A 25,847-nucleotide genomic window follows, 5' to 3' on the forward strand; every position below is an offset into this window, starting at 1 on the left:
GAAATCCACTGTGCACTGGGTATTTCTCACTTCGTTACCTCTAAGCTGCAATTTTATATTTGAAGGTTTCAGTGAGGGCGACTATGTAAGCATCATCAGATTTGTACATACATTTCATCCCTCCTTGTTTAGAGCATTGGTTTAGGTACCACTTTAACCAGCTGCAAAGACAGTCTCACTATAATGTAGGCCTAATGCATGATTTCATAAACAATCTCTACACAGTCAGCCTATTCAAAGTCGTTTGTGTATTTGTAATTGCCCTGTGATGACCCTCTATAGACACAGGTCATTGGGTTAGGTTGTAGGCCTCTATAGAGACAGGTCATAGGGTTAGGTGATAGGCCTCTATGGACACAGGTCATAGGATTAGGTGGTAAGCCTCTATCGCCACGGTCATAGGGTTAGGTGGTAGGCCTCTATAGAGACAAGTCATGGGCAGAGCCGGCTCCAGGCATAAGCAACATAAGTGGTCGCTTATGGCCACCAGCCACTAGGGGGCCCCTGACAAAATAAGTAAATAATAATAATATTTTAGGAACTCAGTCAGGTTCTCAACTTACTATTGAGAGTTAGAATAGTAGAATACAGAGGGTGCAATTTCTAAATTTGGTGCATCAGCAGTTTCTCTCTTGTTATGTCAGTCACTGACAATCACTCAATTAGCATGTCAGCAAAAACATTTTAGACTGGTAAGTTAGTCTAGCCAGCTATAGTGCCTTCAGAAAGTATTCATACACCTTATTCAACATTTTGTTGTGTTACAGCTTGAATTCAAAATTGATTAAATATTTGTTTTCTCTCACCCATCTACACACAATACCCCCATAAACCCCCCGATGTTTTTGCACATTGAAAATAAAATACTGAAATATTTAATTTATATAAGTATTCACTCCCCTGAGTCAATACATGTTAGAATCACCTTTGGCAGTGATTACAGCTGTGAGTCTTTCTAGTCTCTGAGAACTTTGCTATCCTGGATTGTGCAATATTTTCACATTTGTTTTTTAATTCTTCAAGCTCTGTCAACATAGATTTTCAAGACGATTTTAAGTCAAAGCTTTAACTAGGCCATTCAGGAACATTCAATGTCATCTTGGTAAGCAACTCCAGTGTATATTTGGCCTTGTGTTTTAGATTATTGTCCTGCTGACAGGTGAATTTGTCTCCCAATGTCTATTGGAAAGCAGACTGAACCAGTTTTTCCTCTAGGATTTTGCCTGTGCTTAGCCCTTTACCTTTTTGTTTTATCTTTAAAACACTCCCTACTCCTTGCATATGACAAGCATACCCATAACATGATGCAGCCACCACCATGCTTCAAAATATGACGAGTGGTACTCAGTGATGTGTTGTTTTGGATTTGCCCTAAACATAACGCTTTGTATTAATTTCTTTGCCACATTTTCTGTAGGATGCATGTTTCAGAATATTTTTTTCTGTACAGGCTTCCTACTTTTCACTCTGTCATTTAAGTTAGTATTGTGGCATAACTACAATGTCGTTGATCCATCCTCAGCTTTCTCCTATCACCGCCATTAAACTCTTAAGTGTTTTAAAGTCACCATTAGCTTCATGGTGAAATCCCTGAGTGGTTTCCTTCCTCTCCAGCAACTGAGTTAGGAAGGACTGTTAAGGTGCGTGAATGAGGACCCAAAAGCGAATTAACGTAAACAGAGCTTCTTTAATAACAAAACAAACGTAGGCTCAGATGGACCGGCAGATTCCGACAGGACAGGACAAGGTTGCAGCAAACATGACGATAGTCTGGTTCAGGCATGAATAACACAAACAAGAATCCGACAGACAGGAGCAGGAACAGAGAGAGATATAGAGGACTAATCAGAGGGAAAAAGGGAACAGGTGGGAAAAGGGGTGACGAGGTAGTTAGGAGGAGACAAGGAACAGCTGGGGGAAAGAGGGGGAGAAAAGGTAACCTAATAACGACCAGCAGAGGGAGACAGGGTGAAGGGAAAGGACAGAAACAAGACACAACATGACAATACATGACAGTACCCCCCCACTCACCGAGCGCCTCCTGGCGCACTCGAGGAGGAAACCTGGCGGCAACGGAGGAAATCATCGATCAGCGCACGGTCCAGCACGTCCCGAGAGGGAACCCAACTCCTCTCCTCAGGACCGTACCCCTCCCAATCTACTAGGTACTGATGACCACGGCCCCGAGGACGCATGTCCAAAATCCTACGGACCCTGTAGATGGGTGCGCCCTCGACAAGGATGGGGGGGGGGGGGGGAAGACGAGCGGGGGCGCGAAGAACGGGCTTGACACAGGAGACATGGAAGACCGGGTGGACGCGACGAAGATATCGCGGAAGAAGAAGTCGAACTGCGACAGGATTAATGATCTGAGAAATACGGAACGGACCAATGAACCGCGGGGTCAACTTGCGAGAAGCGGTCTTAAGGGGAAGGTTCTGAGTGGAGAGCCAAACTCTCTGACCGCGACAATATCTAGGACTCTTAGTTCTACGCTTATTAGCAGCCCTCACAGTCTGCGCCCTATAACGGCAAAGTGCAGACCTGACCCTCTTCCAGGTGCGCTCGCAACGTTGGACAAAAGCCTGAGCGGAGGGGACGCTGGACTCGGCGAACTGAGATGAGAACAGCGGAGGCTGGTACCCGAGGCTACTCTGAAAAGGAGATAGCCCGGTCGCAGACGAAGGAAGCGAGTTGTGGGCGTATTCTGCCCAGGGGAGCTGTTCTGACCAAGACGCAGGGTTGCGAAAAGAAAGACTGCGTAAGATGCGACCAATAGTCTGATTGGCCCGTTCTGCTTGACCGTTAGACTGGGGGTGAAAGCCGGAAGAGAGACTGACGGAAGCCCCAATCAAACGGCAAAACTCCCTCCAAAATTGAGACGTGAATTGCGGACCTCTGTCCGAAACGACGTCTGACGGAAGGCCATGAATTCTGAAAACATTCTCGATGATGATTTGTGCCGTCTCTTTAGCAGAAGGAAGCTTAGCAAGGGGAATAAAATGAGCCGCCTTAGAGAACCTGTCGACAACCGTAAGAATAACAGTCTTCCCCGCTGACGAAGGCAGTCCGGTGACAAAATCTAAGGCGATGTGAGACCACGGTCGAGAGGGAATGGGAAGCGGCCTGAGACGGCCGGCAGGAGGGGAGTTACCGGACTTAGTCTGCGCGCAGACCGAACAAGCAGCCACGAAGCGACGCGTGTCATGCTCCCGGGTGGGCCACCAAAAACGCTGGCGAATGGAAGCAAGCGTACCCCGAACGCCAGGGTGGCCGGCTAACTTGGCAGAGTGAGCCCACTGAAGAACGGCCAGACGAGTAGGAACGGGAACGAAAAGAAGGTTCCTGGGACAAGCGCGCGGCGACGGAGTTTGAGTGAGTGCTTGTTTTACCTGCCTCTCAATTCCCCAGACAGTCAACCCGACAACACGCCCCTCAGGGAGAATCCCCTCGGGGTCAGTGGAGGCTACTGAAGAACTGAAGAGACGAGATAAAGCATCAGGCTTGGTGTTCTTAGAGCCCGGACGATAAGAAATCACGAACTCGAAACGAGCGAAAAACAGCGCCCAGCGCGCCTGACGCGCATTAAGTCGTTTGGCAGAACGGATGTACTCAAGGTTCCTATGGTCAGTCCAAACGACAAAAGGAACGGTCGCCCCCTCCAACCACTGTCGCCATTCGCCTAGGGCTAAGCGGATGGCGAGCAGTTCGCGGTTTCCCACATCATAGTTACGTTCCGACGGCGACAGGCGATGAGAAAAATACGCGCAAGGGTGGACCTTGTCGTCAGAGAGGGAGCGCTGAGAAAGAATGGCTCCCACGCCCACCTCTGACGCGTCAACCTCGACAACGAACTGTCTAGTGACGTCAGGTGTAACAAGGATAGGTGCGGATGTAAAACGATTCTTGAGGAGATCAAAAGCTCCCTGGGCGGAAACGGACCACTTAAAGCACGTCTTGACAGAAGTAAGGGCTGTGAGAGGAGCTGCCACCTGACCGAAATTACGGATGAAACGACGATAGAAGTTCACGAAGCCGAGAAAGCGCTGCAGCTCGACGCGTGACTTAGGGACGGGCCAATCAATGACAGCTTGGACCTTAGCGGGATCCATCTTAATGCCTTCAGCGGAAATAACAGAACCGAGAAATGTGACGGAGGAGGCATGAAAAGAGCACTTCTCAGCCTTCACAAAAAGACAATTCTCTAAAAGGCGCTGGAGGACACGTCGAACGTGCTGAACATGAATCTGGAGTGACGGTGAAAAAATCAGGATATCGTCAAGGTAAACGAAAACAAAGATGTTCAGCATGTCTCTCAGGACATCATTGACTAATGCCTGAAAGACAGCTGGAGCGTTAGCGAGGCCGAAAGGAAGAACCCGGTATTCAAAGTGCCCTAACGGAGTGTTAAACGCCGTCTTCCACTCGTCCCCCTCCCTGATGCGCACGAGATGGTAAGCGTTACGAAGGTCCAACTTAGTGAAAAACCTGGCCCCCTGCAGGATCTCGAAGGCTGAAGACATAAGAGGAAGCGGATAACGATTCTTCACTGTTATGTCATTCAGCCCTCGATAATCTATGCAGGGGCGCAGGGACCCGTCCTTCTTCTTAACAAAAAAAACCCCCGCTCCGGCGGGAGAGGAGGAGGGGACTATGGTACCGGCGGCAAGAGCTACAGACAAATAATCTTCGAGAGCCTTACGTTCGGGAGCCGACAGAGAGTATAGTCTACCCCGGGGGGGAGTGGTTCCCGGAAGGAGATCAATACTACAATCATACGACCGGTGTGGGGGAAGAGAGGTGGCCCTGGACCGACTGAACACCGTGCGCAGATCGTGATATTCCTCCGGCACCCCTGTCAAATCACCAGGCTCCTCCTGTGAAGAAGAGACAGAGGAAACAGGAGGGATAGCAGACATTAAACATTTCACATGACAAGAGACGTTCCAGGAGAGGATAGAATTACTAGACCAATTAATGGAAGGATTATGACAAACTAGCCAGGGATGGCCCAAAACAACAGGTGTAAAAGGTGAACGAAAAATTAAAAAAGAAATGGTTTCGCTATGATTACCAGAAACAGTGAGGGTTAAAGGTAGCGTCTCACGCTGAATCCTGGGGAGAGGACTACCATCCAGGGCGAACAAGGCCGTGGACTCCCTTAACTGTCTGAGAGGAATGTCATGTTCCCGAGCCCAGGTCTCGTCCATAAAACAGCCCTCCGCCCCAGAGTCTATTAAGGCACTGCAGGAAGCTGACGAACCAGTCCAGCGTAGATGGACCGACAAGGTAGTGCAGGATCTTGAAGGAGAGACAGGAGTAGTAGCGCTCACCAGTAGCCCTCCGCTTACTGATGAGCTCTGGCTTTTACTGGACATGAAGTGACAAAATGACCAGCAGAACCGCAATAGAGACAGAGGCGGTTGGTGATTCTCCGTTCCCTCTCCTTAGTCGAGATGCGGATACCTCCCAGCTGCATAGGCTCAGCACCCGAGCCGGCAGAGGAAGATGGTAGTGATGCGGAGAGGGGGGCAACGGAGAACGCGAGCTCCTTTCCACGAGCTCGGTGACGAAGATCAACCCGTCGCTCAATGCGAATAGCGAGTTCAATCAAGGAATCCACGCTGGAAGGAACCTCCCGGGAGAGAATCTCATCCTTTACCTCTGCGCGGAGACCCTCCAGAAAACGAGCGAGCAAAGCCGGCTCGTTCCAGCCACTGGAGGCAGCAAGAGTGCGAAACTCAATAGAGTAGTCTGTTATGGATCGATTACCTTGACATAGGGAAGACAGGGCCCTGGAAGCCTCCTCCCCAAAAACAGATCGATCAAAAACCCGTATCATCTCCTCCTTAAAGTCCTGATACTGGTTAGTACACTCAGCCCTTGCCTCCCAGATTGCCGTGCCCCACTCACGAACCCGTCCAGTAAGGAGAGATATGACGTAGGCGACACGAGCAGTGCTCCTGGAGTAAGTGTTGGGCTGGAGAGAAAACACAATATCACACTGGGTGAGGAACGAGCGGCATTCAGTGGGCTCCCCAGAGTAACACGGCGGGTTATTGATTCTGGGCTCCGGAGATTCGAAAGCCCTGGAAGTGGCCGGTGGATCGAGGCGGAGATGGTGAACCTGTTCTGTGAGGTTGGAGACTTGGGTGGCCAGGGTCTCAACGGCATGTCGGGCAGCAGACAATTCCTGCTCGTGTCTGCCTAGCACCGCTCCCTGGATCTCGACGGCTGAGTGGAGAGGATCCGAAGTCGCTGGGTCCATTCTTGGTCGGATTCTTCTGTTAAGGTGCGTGAATGAGGACCCAAAAGCGAATTAACGTAAACAGAGCTTCTTTAATAACAAAACAAACGTAGGCTCAGATGGACCGGCAGATTCCGACAGGACAGGACAAGGTTGCAGCAAACATGACGATAGTCTGGTTCAGGCATGAATAACACAAACAAGAATCCGACAAAGACAGGAGCAGGAACAGAGAGAGATATAGAGGACTAATCAGAGGGAAAAAGGGAACAGGTGGGAAAAGGGGTGACGAGGTAGTTAGGAGGAGACAAGGAACAGCTGGGGGAAAGAGGGGGAGAAAAGGTAACCTAATAACGACCAGCAGAGGGAGACAGGGTGAAGGGAAAGGACAGAAACAAGACACAACATGACAATACATGACAAGGACGCCTGTATCTTTATTGTATTGATGGTGGATGGTGTATTGATACACCATCCAAAGTGTAATTAATAAATTCACCATGTTCAAAGGGATATTCAATATCTGCTTTTTTTTACCCATCTACCAATTGGCAGTGGTGGAAAAGGTACCCAATTGCCATACTTGAATAAAAGTAAAGATACCTTAATAGAAAATGACTCAAGTGAAAGTCACCCAGTAAAATACTAGTTGAGTAAAAGTATTTTGTTTTAAATATAATTTTGATACTTAAGTACATTTTTGCAAATATATTTACTTAACTATCAAAAGTAAAAGTATAAATAATTTGAAATTCCTTGTATTAAGCAAACCAAAACATACAATTGTATTTTTTAATTAAGGATAGCCAGGGTCACACTACAATATGCAGACATAATTTACAAACAAAGCATTTGTGTTTAGTGAGTCAGAGGCAGTAGGGATGACCAGGGATGTTATCTTGATAAGTGTGTGAATTTGACCATTTTCCTGTCCTGTTAAGCATTCAAAATGTAACGAGTACTTTTGGGTGTCATGGAATATTTATGGAGTAAAAAGTACATTATTTTCTTTAGGAATGTAGTAAAGTAAAAGTTGGAAAAATATATATATATAAATAGCCAAGTAAAGTACAGATACCCCAAAAAACTACTTAAGTAGTACTTTAAAGTATTTTTTAATTAAATACTTTACACCACTGCCAATAGGTAACCTTTTTGCAAGGCATTGGAAAACCTGCCTGGTCTTTGTGGTTGAATCTGTGTTTGAAATTCACTGCTCGACCGAGGGATCTTACAATTATCTGTATGTGTGGAGTACAGAGATGAGGTAGTCATTCAAAAATCATGTTAAACACTATTATTGCACACAGAGTGAGTCTATGCAGCTTATTATGTGACTTGTTAAGCAAATGTTTACTCCTGAACTTATTTAGGCTTGCCATAACAAAGGGTTTGAATACACATTTCAGCTTTTCATTTTTTTATTCATTTGTAAACGTTTCAAAAAACATAATTCCACTTTGACTTTATTGGGTATTCTGTGTAGGCCAGTGACACACAATCTCAATTGAATCAATTTTAAATTCAGACTGTAACACAACAAAAAGTGGAAAAGTTCAAGGGGTGTGAATACTTTTTGAAGGCACTATCTAAACATGTAGTAATCATGGTCAAATACTGACCGGGCATGCAGGGCAGGTGCCCATGGGGCCCTGACCTTCAGAAGGTTCCGTTGATTGTGTAGAATTGCAGGAAATATACGGTATAACATTTTTCTCTCCACCTTGACAAAGGGGGGCCACTAACAGTGTGTGGGTGGGCAACCAAATCTTGCTTAGGGCCCCCAAAAGGCTAGGTCATGGGGTTAGATGGTAGGCCTAATGGAGCTTTCTCCTAATGGCTGCCATGTTGATAATCTAATGCACATTATATAATGAGCTACTCCTCAGAGGCCAATTAGGATTATCAATGCACACTATCAAGATCCAGCTTTATGCAATGGCTTATCCATTTCAATTGACTGATTTACCAACTAAATGTTACCCATGGGGCATACCGGTTATATTACAGGCATCCTAAAAGTGGTTTGCCTTTTCTTAACCTAATCATCTTCTTATAACCATTTTACAAACACTACCACACATTCCCCTATGGTCCATGCATCCCTAACATGCCTGATGATGACAGATGAGACCTCAGAATTTCACTGGGCATCATACCAACATTGCATGCTGCTCTCTGCAGTGTCCACCAACATGAACATGTGGATTAGCTGCTCTCTCTTGATCGAGAAGGGGAGTTTTCTACTAGACTACCAACGGTGAACGTGCTGTTTGATTGGGCGCGAAAAGAAGAATCCCAATGTTGGGGAGGAGGAAGGGAGCCATCGCTCACATTGCATCACTCACTGCACGTGCTGATTCAGCGAGACGTAAGAGATAGCGGCGGGTGCTGAGGATACTCGCCAGAATCACTGCTGCTTGGATGCCACTGTCAAATCAAAGCTTTGCGCGGTAGTAAGGAAGGACAGACACTGCGGCGGTGTCAACGGTGACCAAATCGCAAAGGTTTTCCTGGTGGCTGTTTATCTGCCGTATAGGAAGTATGGATTAGAAGTGACTAGGAGGACGCTAAATCCCCTGTGTTGTTTACTGATCTATAGTTATTGAGCAAATATAAACTGCCAGTGCTGATCTGAAATGCAGATCTGAAGCAGGGCGCAATGGACACGAACATGCGGAAATTTACAGTTAGGAGATGGTTTTCCGTCTACCTTCGGAAGAAGTCACGGTCCAAAAACTCGAACCTCTGCAGATTGGAGGTTAGAATATTGTTGTGTATTGCTATTTTGTGTCACGTGTGTGCGCCATAACGTAGAATCATTGTTTGCTAATGGTGTGATTTAGCCACTGCTGTCACACAATGATATTGTGGAAGGCTGTAGGCTGTTTTGTGGAACCTTACAGGTGTTGTTTTGCTGTTATACACCTGACATGATATTAGGCTACACTTGCCAGTGCAATTTCAGTATTTTGACAAGCTTTGTAACCTACCATGGCGCAACATTTTCATGCTATAATAATCATGTTGAATTCTGTATAGCCTGGTATTGCTGTGCCACAACAAGTCTGAATCCGACAGATAGGCCTACAGGTGTTCCCGCCTTTCTTGCACAAACACCTGCACTTGTCTTGTCTTACTAGCAATGACTTTGCTGATAGCTGCTTTATTAAGGAACGTTTTACTTACTATGACTGTGATATGTTGTTGTCTGTACCTAGCTACCTTAAAATGAATTCAATCACGATACCTGAGTATGGTTCCTGTAGGCTATTCTACTATTACAAGCCAAATTATATTTTATGGACTACGTTGCTATGCTTGTTGAATAAATTCCCTGCCGCGCTCTGTTGATTTGTAGCTACTTTTTTTTTTTTTTTTTACATTTAATAAAAAAAATGTTAAGCCTAATATAGGCCTAATGCATTCTGGGTTTGGTGTAGCGCGGCTTATTTGCTTATTAGGGACAATTTTTAATTACTTTTATGTGGGCTACTTTTATTGATTCTTGAAGAATATAACTTATTTTGCCTCGTGAGCTTAGTTCAACTGTTAAACCCCATCAGAATCCAAAATATAAACTTGTAATCAAAACTATCATTTTGATCTCATGGATGGTCAGTCCTTGCATGTATAGCCCCATCCATGAATTCCGGAGAGGTTACATTTCTCCAGCCCCATCCATACCTTGTTTACCCGCATTGTTATTGTTTTAGCAGCAGATTGACCCTTTAAAATAATTAATTAATTATTAGATTTGGAGGAAAATATTGAATCAGGAAACCAAGAGAGCAGTAGACCGTTTTTTTTACAATTTACAAAGGGGAATTGGAATCCCTAGACACACCTATCCAATCCAACCACGACCCAGGAGATTGTAATCTTCACCTTTTGATTCACCATATTGCAAAGCTACCTGGACACGGTGCTGTTCAGCGGCCATGGGGCTGAATTTGCAATCAGTCTTTTGTCCATTTGCGTTGATTGCGGTACTGTCCATGGTGCTGAATGTTGGCCAATGATTAAAGGCACAACAAGGGATTCCCACATAGTTAGATGACTTCTAAAGTGGTGGAAACACATACACTATATCCTATTAAATTAATATGAGTGGAACTCTGTACCATACTATACAATACCATACAAAATACTTGAATTGTAATTTACATGTAAATTCATTTTTGCAAAGTTGACATGCAAATACATAAAACAAGTTCTCTATCCCAATTTAACTGCATTCCTATCCTCTTTTTCTACGTATTGTAGAAACAGTTTCTAACCGATGTGAACACTGTCATTCAATTTTGTCCTTTCTTGCTGAGCTTTCAAGTAACTTGCTGTTAAAATGACCAGTGTTGACATACCTGCCTCAATGAATTCAAAGTTAAGACCTCATAAGAGGGCCAAAGAGTCTCAGTGTGGTTACGCAGACCCGTGAGCAACTGTGGCCCCTCATGATGAGTTTAGTATTTGTGGCCCCCACCTCCATCAAAGTTGCCCATCCCTGGTGTAAACATTGCTTGCGGGTTATAGATATGTCACTGCTTGTGACGGTTTGTGTTACAGAATGCTTCTATGTCTGTGTGCAGTTATCAGTAGCAATGAGATTCACTTTGACGGCTCTTTGTAATCCTTTCTGACTGTGTCATAACAAGATGTGCAGACCGACCAGCCTCTCTGAGATAATATGTTCCCACTGGCCAGAGACGTCATTTCAATGTCTACTTTTGATTTACATTTGGTTGAGTTGTCAACTAATGTGAATTCAACGTGAACCCAAAACATTTCATCATGTCATTGGATTTAGGTTAAACATTGTGTATAAAAAAAAAAAGACGAAATTCCCTTAAATTGATGACTTTTTGCAAATCCAATCGGTTTTCCATCACATATAATTGTTTTGTTGAAATGTTGTGGAAACAACGTTGATTCAACCATCATGTACAAAACCTCAATCCACATTACACACATGATATTTCAAACTAGGTTCCACCAAACATTTCATCAGTCTGGAAATCATCTGCAATACACTGAGGCATACTAAGCATGATTAACTTACTGTGCATACAAATAAATATATGGAGACAATAGCTGATGGATTTAGATATGAGAGTGCTCGTGACATCATGGGGTATGATTGCCTCATGAGTAATCCTGGTTGTATCAGGAATCGCACAAGAAATGGACGCTATTTAGCAAATCGCTAAGTGATTTTCATTATATTGTCATTAATATATACTTAATTCATATATATTTGGCTGAAGACACCCTTGTAGCTAGATGTCATTAAGAAAACATATTGTTTAGGCCTGAGACTAGGGTCTTTACAGATGTGTGGCATTGACCAACTCAATCAGTTAAAGATGGCGCCAATCAATATTGAGGCCAAAGAGGTATTGCAGTTAGCATATCTATTTTAAAGGCCCAGTGCAGTCAAATACGTGACTGTCCTGTGTTTTATATATATTTCCAGACTGAGGTTGGAATAATACTGTGAACTTGGGTAAATTATGATAATGCCCTTTTAGAGCTGTTTGAAAAGACTGCCTGAGATTTCAGCCTGTTTTGGTGGGAAAGAGTTTCGGCCTGCCTGGTGACATCACCAGGTGGTAAATTAGTTAATAGACCAATAAGAAAGAGTTCCAAACCTCTTTTTGCCAATAACAGCTAGTTTTCAGTTATCCCTCCCAACTCAGACCCCTCCCAGACTGTCCTAGCAAAATTCTTACTTGAGAAATTGCTCTTTGCTAAGAAGCTACAGTATTTTTTTATATTTTTTTTTTACCATTTCAATTAAAAACAACCACAGTAAGGTACTTAATTCTTACCCAGAACTGATGTGATATTGAGATTAGAGGTCGCCCGATTAGGATTTTTCAACGCCGATACCGATTTATTGGAGGACCAAAAAAAAAAAACAGATGCCGATTAATCGGCCGATTTATTAAAAAATGTTTTTATTTGTAATAATGACAATTACAACAATAGTGAATGAACACTTATTTTAACTTAATATAATAGATCAATAAAAATCAATTTAGCCTCAAATAAATAATGAAACATGTTCAATTTGGTTTAAATAATGCAAAAACAAAGTGTTGGAGAAGAAAGTAAAAGTGCAATATGTGCCATATAGAAAAGCTAACCTTTAAGTTCCTTGCTCAGAACATGAGAACATATGAAGGCTGGTGGTTCCTTTTAACATTCCTTTTAACATTCCTTTAAACAAACTTCAATATGTCCAAGGTAAGAGGTTTTAGGTTGTAGTTAATTTAGTATTTATAGGTCTATTTCTCTCTATACCATTTGTATTTCATATACCTTTGACTATTGGATGTTCTTATAGGCACTTTAGTATTGCCAGTCTAACAGTATAGCTTCCGTCCCTCTCCTCGCCCCTACCTGGGCTCGAACCAGGAACACATTGACAACAGCCACCCTCGAAGCTTCGTTACCCATCGCTCCACAAAAGCTGTGGCCCTTGAAGCAGGGGGAACAACTACTCCAAGTCTCAGAGCGAGTGACGTAACCGATTGAAATGCTATTAGCTCGCACCCCGCTAACTAGCTAGCCATTTCACATCGGTTACACCAGCCTAATCTCGGGAGTTGATAGGCTTGAAGTCATAAACATTGCAATGCTTGAAGCACAGGGAAGAGCTGCTGGCAAAACACACAAAAGTGCAGTTTGAATGAATGCTTACAAGCCTACTGCTGCCTACCACCGCTCAGTCAGACTGCTCTATCAAATATCAAATCATAGACTTAATCATAACATAACACACAGAAATATGAGCCTTTGGTCATTAATATGGTCGAATCCGGAAACTATCATTTCGAAAACAAAACGTTTATTATTTCAGTGAAATACGGATCCAAATCGGTGTCCAAAAATACCGATTTCCGATTGTTATGAAAACTTGAAATCGGCCCTAATTAATAGGCCATTCCGATTAATCGGTCGACCTCTAATTGAGATAAAAATGTCTACATTTGACCTTTAAGTACCCAGGCACATGAAATGAAGGATGATTCTGGAGGTCAGTGTTTTCTTAAGGAGGAAGAATCTGGCACTAAGTCAGGTCGAGACTCATAGGACTGATTGACTGTTTTATTCCATTATACTGAGATTATTAATGGGAGAGATGAACTGCTGCGGTAACATTTAACTTTATTCCTACTTTGACACAGTGTAGGGCAGGCTACTTCTAAGTAGGAGGATCAGACTTTACAAACAGCATGAATGGGATGGAATGCATGGTGATTGTCTGCCATAGTAAACTGTTATAGCTGCTATCAGAGTTGACATTAGAACTACCAAGATACTATTGAGCGGAAGCATTTACCAGATGTTTTTATCCATGTGGACCATGTAGGAATCATACCCACAATTATTGTATTGCAAACACCATGATCCAACTAACTGAGCCATTTTGCCAAGTTTACCTTTTCAGTCAAAGAGATTATTTAGAAATACACACCATCATAAGCTGTTGACCCAGATAACAAACCGTGGTATTCAGGATACACTACGCAACATGTCACGCTGTTGTCCATGTTTATTGGCAAAGAGTAGTAATTGGACAAGGGTTGTTTATACTTTTGATTCAATAAGATTATCATCACTAGAGTTTATTTTCAAAAAGACTGATTTAACAACCGACTGATTGGATACTGTAAAAACCTACTAGTACTACCTGGTAGACTCCCCTCACAGGTAGATGTTTCATTCTATTCCGTTCCAGTATTTTAGAATAGTGTGAAATACTGCTATGTGGAACTAGGCCAAATCCTTACTGGCTTTCTTTCTGATTGGTAGGACTATTGTTGCTTTTTCTTCCTTGTAACATTTGTTTGATCTTTAGGATAATAATAGCCATTCTCTGTAGTCTAAAATTGTATCGTTTGCTACCAGTTATTCTAAATCAATCACAGGTGTTTTAACTAGTATGAATAGATAGTGTACTGGTTAATGTGAGATATCACTGCTTGCACAAGGCATCATGACTAATTGCAACCTGCGTTCTTTTTTCCCAGTTTGAACAGCAGAGTGTTGAGCTGTTAGAGGTTTGGATAGGATGAAAAGCCCACTGTCCCTATGGAACTGACATGTTGAATAGCTACAGATGGACTGGGAGCATTTGAAATCCCATTGTTTCATTTATTAGATTTTATTTTCTAGAGCCCCCACAGAGGTCATCCTTAACCCATTGATTCTTGAAAATCCACAGGATACATGATTTTCTTCCTATTCAATGCTCTGTTCAACATGGTATAGAGGAGGAGAAGCTATAGATTAACATACATCAGAAGAGACAAATCTGCATGTGTGGATTTGAAAAGCATCCTTTTTATTCCATCCCAACAACGTATTGTATACAAAGGGTTATGTGACTGTTTGTTGTATTTGTTTTGCTGTGAGTGAGAAGTCAGTTTTACCAGGCTCTCAGCTGTGTCAGCGTGACAGATTCTGCATCAATCAGCGACGGTCAGGGCAGGACTCTCACATGCTGTGGTCGGCACATTTCAGAGGCACGCCATGAAGACAGCATTAATAGCCAGAGCGCTCACTCTACTGCCAGCCACACAGCCCCACTCACGCAAAACGTGCTCACACTAATCTCCCCTGACACGAGGGGAACAGGATGGACTACTGGCTGGTTCTTATTATACCTCAGTGGTTCTGTGGACAAGGTCACCCTCTGATTGGTAGCCTACAACACCTGTTTCAAACCCTCCTATTGTTACCATGTGTGGACATTGAGGATACTAAGGGCAGAGAGTGTGGTAGCACTGTTCTATCCTCATAGTCATGCCTAGTTTCTTCTGGTTATTCTGGTCTACTCGTGATGCTGGCTGTGCCATCTCAATTCGTCGTTAAAGTTGACTAGTCTCTGTTGGCTCTGATTAAATGGGACTTCCCGAGGTTGGACATCTGCCTAAATCCCTCTCTCTGGCTCTCCCGGTGTCTGGAACAACATGGGTGTTCTCTCTATTCCTGTCATCACTTGCTTGGTTTGATATGTGGGCCATTTGTTTCCCTGCAGGATGATGGCATCCTGAAAGAGATTGACATCAGCCAGCACACCAAAGAGGGATTTGAAAAGGCAGACCCCTCCCAGTTTGAGCTGCTGAAAGTGCTAGGCCAAGGCTCCTATGGAAAGGTAAACATATACCTTGATTAAGGTGTTTGGATCTACAGTATGTTATACCTACTCTGTGTTGTATGTGTACTGTACATTTGTGACCCTTTCCCCTAGTGTTCAATCTGGCATTACTGTTACTTTTGCACTCAGATTTTCCGATATTTTTGGGTGTGTGTATTAGTATTGTATTTGAGAGACATTCTGCTGCCCTGTTGAAGCTAGTAACATAAGCATTTCACTGCACCTGCTATAACACCTGCAAATCTGTGTATACGACCAATCAACTTTGATTTTATTTGATATTAATCTCATCCACAGGTGTTCCTGGTGAGAAAAATCAGAGGCTCTGACAGAGGACAGCTTTATGCCATGAAAGTGTTAAGGAAAGCAACACTAAAAGGTACTTATTATGAAACTTTCGAAGAGTTGTATGTTTTTCATCAGCCCAAGCTAGCTAAGATCGATTATTACATTAAACATACATCATCGGGGTATGATTGACTATTACAGTAAAATGATCAGGGTATGATTGGGGCAGGAAGATTCTAGCGGTTAAGAGCGTTGGGCTAGTAACAAAGGTTGCTGGTTCGAATCCCTGAGCCAACTAGGTGAAAAATCTGTCGATGTGCCATTGAGCAAGGCATTTAACCTTAATTGCTCCTGTAAGTCGCTTTGGATAAGAGCATGACCAAAATGATTGATTATTACAGTAAACAGACATGATCGAAGTCCCGATCCAGACAAACTGTTTTTTCTACATAAGTAAGAAAATATATATTATGTTTCCTATACTCAACAAATCTCAGTCAAAAACATTACTTTTTTTAATCAGCTCTAAAAAATGAAATGTAGCCTTTTGTCCCTGTCTCAGGAAAGTGAGATGATGTCCTCCTTGCTTACATAATACAGGCACAGCTGCAGGAGGGTCCTCACTGCAAGGCAGAGAGCCATTGCAAGAGGAAACTGGCATAATATTCTGCATTGCAGTACAGGTGATTGAAGGGAGGCTTCCAGTGTTACGATTTTAACACAAAATAATTCATAAGGAAGTAGCTGACTTCCATTTCACAGGTGACCTAGGAAGAAGGCTTAGGGTAATGCAGATAGATTAGCAGAAAGCAGCTGTCTATATTATACTACGATGTTCCCACTGCATGACCAGATCAGTGGCTGACTAGTGAGGGAAATGCCTTACTCATGCATGGTTGGGAGGTCTCATAGTTTCAACAGGTTTGACAGTATAGAAATTCGAACCTGAGGTATTTTATACAGTCTCATCGGAGACCGACCCAACTGTAAGGGTTTCAATAAGTATAGCTTTCGTCAACATCTATTCAGTTCTACGAGTATGTTAACTCATTACCACTACTTTGATATGCTTTGTCTGTTTTTCAGTCCGGGATCGGGTGCGGTCCAAAATGGAGAGAGATATTCTGGCTGAAGTCAATCACCCGTTCATAGTCAAACTCCATTACGGTGAGCTCATCGACGCAACCATGTTCTGACTGGCACACATATATAGAACAGACACTGACAGGTCTAAACTGAAAACCCTGTTTTTAAAATGGGCAAATAATTATGTAACCAGATTGTCTTTATTTAGGTGATGTTAGAATGGGTCTGCCGTCAGACATCAGGCAGAAACATATTTTGATATTAAATGTAGTTGGATCTTGCATTGAATAACTCTCCAAGCGTTTTATAAAGCTTGGCACGTCTCTCTAAACATTTCAGTGATGTCTGGAGCCCTTCAGACAGCGAAAGCCGTCACTCATCTCAAAGCACCTCACCTCCTTGTTTATCAGCATGCTCTGAGTAATTCCACAGCAGCCCCTGACAGAGAGTATTGCTCTGAGTATTCCCACAGCAGCCCCTGGTAAACAGAGTATTGCTCTGAGTAATTCCAAAGCAGCCCCTGGTAAACAGAGAGTATTGCTCTGAGTATTGCCACATCAGCCCCTGGTAAACAGAGAGTATTGCTCTGAGTAATTCCACAGCAGCCTCTGGTAAACAGAGAGTATTGCCCTGAGTAATTCCACAGCAGCTCCTGGTAAACAGAGAGTATTGCTCTGAGTATTGCCACAGCAGCCCCTGGTAAACAGAGTATTGCTCTGAGTATTGCCACAGCAGCCCCTGGTAAACAGAGAGTATTGCTCTGAGTATTGCCACAGCAGCCCCTGGTAAACAGAGAGTATTGCTCTGAGTATTGCCACAGCAGCCCCTGGTAAACAGAGAGTATTGCTCTGAGTATTGCCACAGCAGCCCCTGGTAAACAGAGAGTATTGCTCTGAGTAATTCCACAGCAGCCCCTGGTAAACAGAGAGTATTGCTCTGAGTAATTCCACAGCAGCCCCTGGTAAACAGAGAGTATTGCTCTGAGTATTGCGAGTATATCTCAAAATTAGACAAGGAAAGAAAGATTTCCCTTGCCACGCATGCCTTGAAGCAGTACAACCTCTCACAAAAGTCTGATTCACATTTAGAGGGTTTTCCTTTTATTCCATGTCATGTAGCGAAGGATAATATGTGTTGAGTGACCATTGTGATGTTGTTTTGGCCCAGCCTTTCAGACGGAAGGGAAGTTGTATCTGATTCTAGACTTCCTCCGAGGGGGAGACCTCTTCACACGGCTTTCCAAAGAGGTCAGTCAGTCATGTTAGTCACTGTGAGGGCTTACTGCGCCCTAATTCACTGTTTTATTAATACATTCAATCACCACATGATGTATTGTGTCCAATCCAAAACACCCTTTGACCAATGGGTAAAAAAACGAATGTCTCTATCATAATCCGTTCAAAAGTTATTAGAGTTGTTACCCTTGTAGGATGGCCAATATTAGGATGACTAAATGAATGGAGGCCACATTATAGTCACAGCTTGGCTGGATGCTGTGCGAGAATTAAGGCTAACTGACAGGCTCATAGTTGAACTCGTCATCTTTCTTCTCAAATTCGGAGGGCATAAATCAATATAGAGGTAGGATAGATATCGATTTTGAGACATGACATGGTATTTTCATATTTTAGTATACAGTTTTCATATTAATGCAAAATTCCTGTTCTTTTTAGAGGAGTTCTGACAAAAACAAGAGTATCTCTGCGAAATGTCAACTGAACACTGAGCATACCGCAATCATTTTATTTTCAAAGCCTTTTACATTTAATTAAGCTTGTGTAATGGTAATTTTGACTTTTTGCTTCGCTCGGAAACAACTTTGCAGACGGCCACCACAGCAAATCCTAAAAGGTTGCTTCTAGAAAGCAGCAGCACTCTGATTATAATATAATTGATTATAATTACTGCATCATTAATCAAATTTCGCGCAATCAGTTCACACAATCAATCTCCAATTGACTTGGGCACATTTAGAATGCTAAGTCTCTTGGTACACATGTCCCTGTGATTGAATAGGTACAGTATATTTCGAGTTGTAGCTTCATCAAATCATTTTCCCCAGTGATCAATAGCCTGGTCAATGTGTGTGTTTAATAATGAATGGGCTGGTGATTTTTTTTAGCTTTATTTAACTAGGCAATTCAGTTAAGAACAAATTCTTATTTACAATGACAGCCAACCAGGGAACAGTAGGTTACCTACCTTGTTCAGGGGCAGAACAACACATTTTTACATTGTCAGCTCGGTGATTCAATCCAGCAACCTTTTGGTAACTGGCCCAAAGGTCAAACCACTAGGCTACCTGCCGCCTCTATGATTGGGTCCAAACACACTCTGAATGAGATTGGTTTTGCCTTAATTGGCTTTGCTTTAATCTTGCTATTCAGCATCTCTGAATGTCCATGTACTGTTTACAGAGTGAGCTGAAAGAAGAACTTCAGTAATAAACAGTGTAGTGTTTTCAAGTGAACAACCCAGGTTTATTATTATTATTTTTGACCAGTCCTTTAATCTTGACATTTCTCATGCTCTTTCACTCAACTTAATTGCCTGTTTGCACCAGTGGGCCACACCTCATCGCAGAAACAACCTCTGTCCCTATCAGTCAGATTACAATATCTCCTTTGTTCTGTTGATTCATTACTCCTGAATCCATCCACTAACCCAGGGATAGTCAAACCATGGCCCGCGAGCCAATTCAAACTGGCCCGCGGCGAGTGTGAGTCATTTTTTTTATATATATATAAAAATATATATATATATTTGGGGGTGTTCAAAACACTCCAGGCCACACGTTAAAGTCTACAACTAGATAGAACGTGTGTAGAAATGATAACGGACCGATATATTTTTAAATAACTACCCTTTTTCTGGCCTACAAATTGATTTGGACAAACAAATCAGTCCTAAAAACAATGTGCAGCCCTCCGTTGAATTTCGAAATCCCAATGTGGCCCACAAGTAAAAATGATTGCCCACCCCTACACTAGCCCATATAATAATACCGCTATTATGAATACATTATAGATAACAATGCCTGTGATGGACTGGAGGAAAAACAAGCATTTTCTTTATTTTGCTTCCTTGCTTATCTTACTATCGATTCAGTGACTCATATTTCCAAACCTCTCCTAGAGTACCCCCAGCCATTCTACTTATTTGTTAATTTCCAACTGGCACACCTGATCCACCTGGTCAACTAATCATCATTGGTTGAATCGGGTGTGCTAGTAGGCCTACTGGAACAGATCATATATAATGAACTGTTGGTGTACTTGAGGGGAGTTTTACCAAAGGATTAAGGGGATGGAGATTATTATTGCAGAACAAAAACAACCTGCCGCCCGGATAATAGACCACCAACTTTGTAAACGCATTCATCCATTCACCCATGCTTCCTAAAACCACTGCCTCTGCTGTGTCATCGTGACTACTACCAATTCTGTAAATGATAACAACTGGAATAAAGTTGAACTTAATCTGTAAACAATTTGTCTCTTTGGATTTAAATGTGCTCTACTGGGCAGAGAGACATGTGGGAATTGAGATGTGAATGAATTACTGCTGGTCTTGGAATCAGTCATCTGGAGCAGCTAGCAGATGCACGGGTGCTGGCGGGATCTTGTTACTTTAACGGCAATTCAATTTTCTCCTTGGCACCGCAGGGTTTATTCCCCAAACAAATTCTATTTGGGAGCTAAATCAATCTTACTGTGGCTAAAATTAGCTCTGTAGTAAACAAGGAGAGAAGTCAACAATCCCATGCTCTGACTGAGGAAACTTTGGCTCTAAGGTTCTATGACATCCTAAATGCAAATATTTTGGGTGAGGTTCCAAGCAGCTGGCTTTGTGATCAAGTTAATGAGTTTCAATATGAGTTCAATCTGTGGCTAGTGCTCTTGTTTTGCTCAGGCTACCTGACATTGGAATAATGGAAAACACTCTGATGTGTTTTAAACAGATCAAATTTAACAATCTAAAACACTTCAATGTAGGCTACTCTTAGGTTTTAAAAAGATGATCTTTCATGTTCACAATCATATATCACGTGTGTACTGTTTGCATATTGTCAATGACTCATGGACTGTCACTGGTAGTCTTTCTCCTTTGTCCATTTGCAGGTGATGTTTACTGAAGAGGATGTGAAGTTCTATCTGGCTGAGCTGGCCTTGGCCTTAGATCACCTTCACAGTCTGGGCATCATCTACAGAGACCTCAAACCAGAGAAGTAAAACACTTGTACACCCACTGACTGTACAGTGCCATAGACTACTTCTCTGTTCAAAGACCACCTTTGTGGTCCTGTCTGGCGCAGTTGGTAGAGCGTGGTGCTTGCAAGGGTTGGGGATTCGATTCCTGCTGTGTTGAGCCATACCTAAAGTGTATGCACACATGACTGTAAGTTGCTTTGGATAAAAGTATCTGCTAAATGGCATATATTATACAGTTTTTATGCATGTGAATGCATGTATGCATGTTTCTTCATCTCAGAGATGTATTAATATTCTGATTGGGAATGACCAAGCACATAACTGCATTGGATTACTGGAGCGCCGTCTGATTTGAGATCATATAATACTGATCTAGGAGCTCAAACAAGGTTGCTGCTCTGTGTTGCTGTCTTCTCCGTGCCTATCAAAACATCTACATGTCTCTGGTGCAATCAAGGCAGCATCTGTCTGTCTTCTCCGTGCCTATCAAAACATCTACATGTCTCTGGTGCAATCAAGGCAGCATCTGTCTGTCTTCTCCGTGCCTATCAAAACATCTACATGTCTCTGGTGCAATCAAGGCTGCATCTGTCTGTCTTTTCCGTGAGCACATCCTTCTGTTTATTCTGAAAGTGCTATCAAAGGGCTTTTACAGTTGATGGAAACGTTTGACGACCTCCAAATGCATCAGTCAAGGAAACATTTAGGCCCCTGGGATGTGAAAAGTGTCCACTTTTCCATCAACCTCTATTTTTCATGTTTTCCATGTTAACAATGTGGAATGCAGGACTAGTAAATTGGCTCTCAGGGGGATTTGATGAGAGGAAATAAATTAAGAGCTCTCAGCCTGCTCCTTGATTTCCCTCTCCAATGGGAATAATTCATGCGTGAAGGTGTCGCGTCTTTACAGGGTTCATTTTATTTACAAAAATATATTTCACTAGTACATACTCTTATCCAGAGCAAGTTACAGTAGCGAGCGCATAGATTTTTCCCAATACTGGTCCTCCATGGGAATTGAACCCACAACCTTGGCATTGCTTTGGGGCGGCAGGGTAGCCTAGTGGTTAGAGCGTTGGTCTAGTAACCGGAAGGTTGTGAGTTCAAAACCCCCGAGCTGACAAGGTACAAATCTGTCGTTCTGCCCCTGAACAGGCAGTTAACCCACTGTTCCCAGGCCGTCATTGAAAATAAGAATTTGTTCTTAACTGACTTGCCTGGTTAAATAAAGGTAAAATAAAAAAATAAAAAAAATAAAAAATTGCAAGCACCATGCTCTACCAACTGAGCCACAGTGGATTTACAGTGGGCTGCATTTTTTGAAGGGCAGGCTATTCCCTGCTTTACTGTTGATGATTAATGACAGCAACCCAAGGGCACAGTGTGCTGTGCACAAATCCATTTGTTCTAACAAACAAACACTCAATAAATGTGTGGGTGACATGTACTGTGCAGAGAGGTGTAAAGATTTTATATACAGTGTTTCTATTATACAGATATACTGTATATTGATGTGACATTCCTTCCCTCTACAGTATCCTTCTTGACGAGGAGGGCCACATCAAGATTACAGGTGACTAGAAACTGTTTTGAAAAGAGATTAGTAGCGTTAGTAGTCCCTTGGAATAGCAGTTGTCTCTCCTCTACATTGAATACATTAAGCCCATTGCTGGTGGCCGTTTTCCACCGTCTTTAACATCAGTCCCTTTGTGTTTTAGATTTCGGGCTGAGTAAAGAGGCAACAGACCATGACAAGCGAGCGTACTCCTTCTGCGGGACGATAGAGTACATGGCCCCTGAGGTGGTCAACAGAAGAGGACATACACAGAGTGCTGACTGGTGGTCATTTGGGGTCTTAATGGTATGGACCTCCCTCCCTTTCTTTAGATAATGCATTACACACATACTATAGCTATTGGTTGGCTGCAATGTTGCTGCAACGCAATCTCCAGGGCAGAGTTTCATATAGTACAATTATTCTTGCATCCAGTATGTGGACGTAGCACTACGCATACAGCCTGTACGACCAGATGTGGTATCGTAATTTGATCACTTTGTTGTTGCAGAAAATTCTCCTTCACAGCAGGAACTGCACATTTGTAGTGTTTTCCAGGTTTAAAAAGGCTTCTAAAGTTTGTAATTTCCACTTTAACATTTCAGACTTGATTTGTCCTAACGAAAAATGTATCAACCCTATAAAAATATACATGAATTATAATCTACCTCAAAACCTTAAATAAATAACTGTTCCTTTTAATTTTGTATTAGCACTTTGCATTTTCACTTTTAGTATTTTTTTGAGCATAGATTAAATTAAGGATATTATTTTTGCATCTTGGCTTCCTTGGGGTATTCCTTCTCGTGGTTTTGAGTATGAGTACTCTTTGAACTCTTTACAGATATGTTCTCTCCCACGCACTGGCCGCCTTTCGTTGTAGCCTGTGCGCAAGCCCTCATACTAATCCACATAATAATTCACATATCCTGTTGCTGCAGGATTGTATTCCTACTGTGGGAAACTGGTCAAATTAAGATAGTACATCTGTATACTCCAAATGTGGATCTTAATGCATCACACAAAAGATCGATAATAATGACTATGCATACGTGTAGTAGTTCACTACTAATAGGTCATACATTCATCTCTTCAGTCCTCTTAAATTACAAGATGAATGCGGATTGAATAGAGCCAGACATGTTATATCAGGTTGCTGCTCACTAATCCACACATTACTCAACTACCTGTAGCTGCGGTCAAATGACCAAATCGCCCTCTAGTGGGCTCATGGGTGGAATGTTAATCATCCTTTTCATTATTCCATAATAAATAAAAATTATTATTTTTTAAACAGTCAAATCCGGTGTTTTTATATCAATCAGTTTTGTTATGTTTCAGTCTTTTGTGATGTGTAATACTGGGATGCAAAATCAAGCATGAATACATTTCAACTCTAAATCTTTTTTTACATTTTTTTTTATTTAACCAGGTAGGCCAGTTGAGAACAAGTTCTCATTTACAACTGCGACCTGGCCAAGATAAAGCAAAGCAGTGTGACAAAAACAACAACACAGAGTTACACATGGGATAAACAAACATACAGTCAATAACACACTAGAAAAATCTATATACAGTGTGTTTAAACGTAGTAAGATTAGGGAGGTAAGGCAATAAATAGACCATAGTGGTGAAATAATTACAATTTAGCATTAACACTGGAGTGATAGATGTGAAGATGATGATGTACAAGGAGAGATACTGGGGTGCAAATAAGCAAAAATAAATAACAATATGGGGATGAGGTAGTTGAGTGGGCTATTTACAGATGGGCTGTGTGCAGCTGCAGTGATTGGTAAGCTGCTCTGACAGCTGATGCTTAAAGTTAGTGATGGAGATATAAGTCTCCAGCTTCAGTGATTTTTGCAATTCGTTCCAGTCATTGGCAGCAGAGAACTGGAAGGGAAGGCGGCCAAAGGAGGAGTTGGCTTTGGGGGTGACCAGTGAAATATACCTGCTGGAGCATGTACTATGGGTGGGTGTTGCTATGGTGACCAGTGAGCTGAGATAAGGTGGGACTTTACCTAGCAAAGACTTATAGATGAGCTGGAGCCAGTGGGATTGGAGATGAATATGTAGCGAGGGCCAGCCAACGAGAGCATACAGGTTGCAGTGGTGGATTTGGTGACAAAACAGATAGCACTGTGATAGACTACATCCAATTTGCTGAGTAGAGTGTTGGAGGCTATTTTGTGAATGACATCGCGGAAGTCAAGGATCGGTAGGATGGTCAGTTTTACGAGGGTATGTTTAGCAGCATGAGTGAAGGAGGCTTTGTTGTGGAATAGGATGCCGATTCTAGATTTAATTTTGGATTGGAGATGCTTAAGTCTGGAAGGAGAGTTTACAGTCTAACCAGACACCTAGGTATTTGTAGTTGTCCAATATTCTAAGTCAGAACTGCCCAGAGTAGTGATGCTAGTCGGGCAGGCGGGTGTGGGCAGCAATCGGTTGAAGAGCATGCATTTAGTTTTACTAGCATTTAAGAGCAGTTGGAGGCCACGGAGGGCGTGTTGTACGGCATTGAAGATCATCTGGAGATTTATTAAAAGTGTTCAAAGAATGGCTAGAAGTATACAGAATGGTGTCGTCTGCGTAGAGGTGGATCAGAGAATCACCAGCAGCAAGAGTTACATCATTGATATATACAGAGAAAAGAGTCAGCCTGAGAATTGAACACTGTGGCACCCCCATAGAGATTACCAGAGGTCCGGACAACAGGCCCTCCGATTTGACACACAACTCTATCTGAGAAGTAGTTGGTGAACCAGGCGAGGCAGTCATTTGAGAAACCAAGGCTGTTGAGTCTTCCGATAAGAATGTGGTGATTGACAGAGTTTAAAGCCTTGTCCAGGTCGATGAATACACATGCACAGTATTGTCTCTTATCGATGGCGGTTATGATATCGTTTAGGACCTTGACCGTGGCTGAGTTGCACCCATGACCAGCTCAGAAACCAGATTGCATAGCAGAGAAGGTACGGTGGGATTCGAAATGGTCGGTGATCTGTTTGTTCACTTGGCTTTCGAAGACTTTAGAAAGGCAGGGCAGGATAGATATATGTCTGTAACAGTTTGGGTCTAGAGTGTCTTCCCCTCTGTAGGGGGGGATGACCGCGGCAGCTTTCCGATCTATAGGGATCTCAGACGATATGAAAGAGAGGTTGAACAGGCTAGTAATAAGAGTTGCAACAATTGCGGCACATAATTGTAGAAAGAGAGGTTCCAGATTGTCTATCTCAGCTGATTTGTAGGGGGTCCAGATTTTGCAGCTCTTTCAGAACATCAGCTATC

General features: G+C 42.7%; 1 protein-coding gene across 1 annotated transcript in view; it reads left to right on the forward strand.

The window, feature by feature from the left end:
- The first annotated feature begins 8,565 nt into the window (after positions 1–8,565).
- The window catches only part of LOC110499394 (ribosomal protein S6 kinase alpha-2), a 40,233-nt gene continuing 22,951 nt past the window's right edge, over positions 8,566–25,847 (forward strand). Inside the window, exons 1-8 of the mRNA XM_021576514.3 lie at positions 8,566–9,008; positions 15,294–15,410; positions 15,711–15,792; positions 16,788–16,868; positions 17,955–18,034; positions 20,909–21,015; positions 22,534–22,571; positions 22,717–22,859. Coding sequence (XP_021432189.2) covers positions 8,910–9,008; positions 15,294–15,410; positions 15,711–15,792; positions 16,788–16,868; positions 17,955–18,034; positions 20,909–21,015; positions 22,534–22,571; positions 22,717–22,859 — 747 coding nt within the window. The 5' untranslated portion in view covers positions 8,566–8,909. The remainder of the gene's footprint in view (positions 9,009–15,293; positions 15,411–15,710; positions 15,793–16,787; positions 16,869–17,954; positions 18,035–20,908; positions 21,016–22,533; positions 22,572–22,716; positions 22,860–25,847) is intronic.

Source organism: Oncorhynchus mykiss, chromosome 20 (genome assembly GCF_057628025.1).
Source record: "Oncorhynchus mykiss isolate SJ-2025 chromosome 20, ASM5762802v1, whole genome shotgun sequence".
NCBI lineage: Eukaryota > Metazoa > Chordata > Actinopteri > Salmoniformes > Salmonidae > Oncorhynchus > Oncorhynchus mykiss.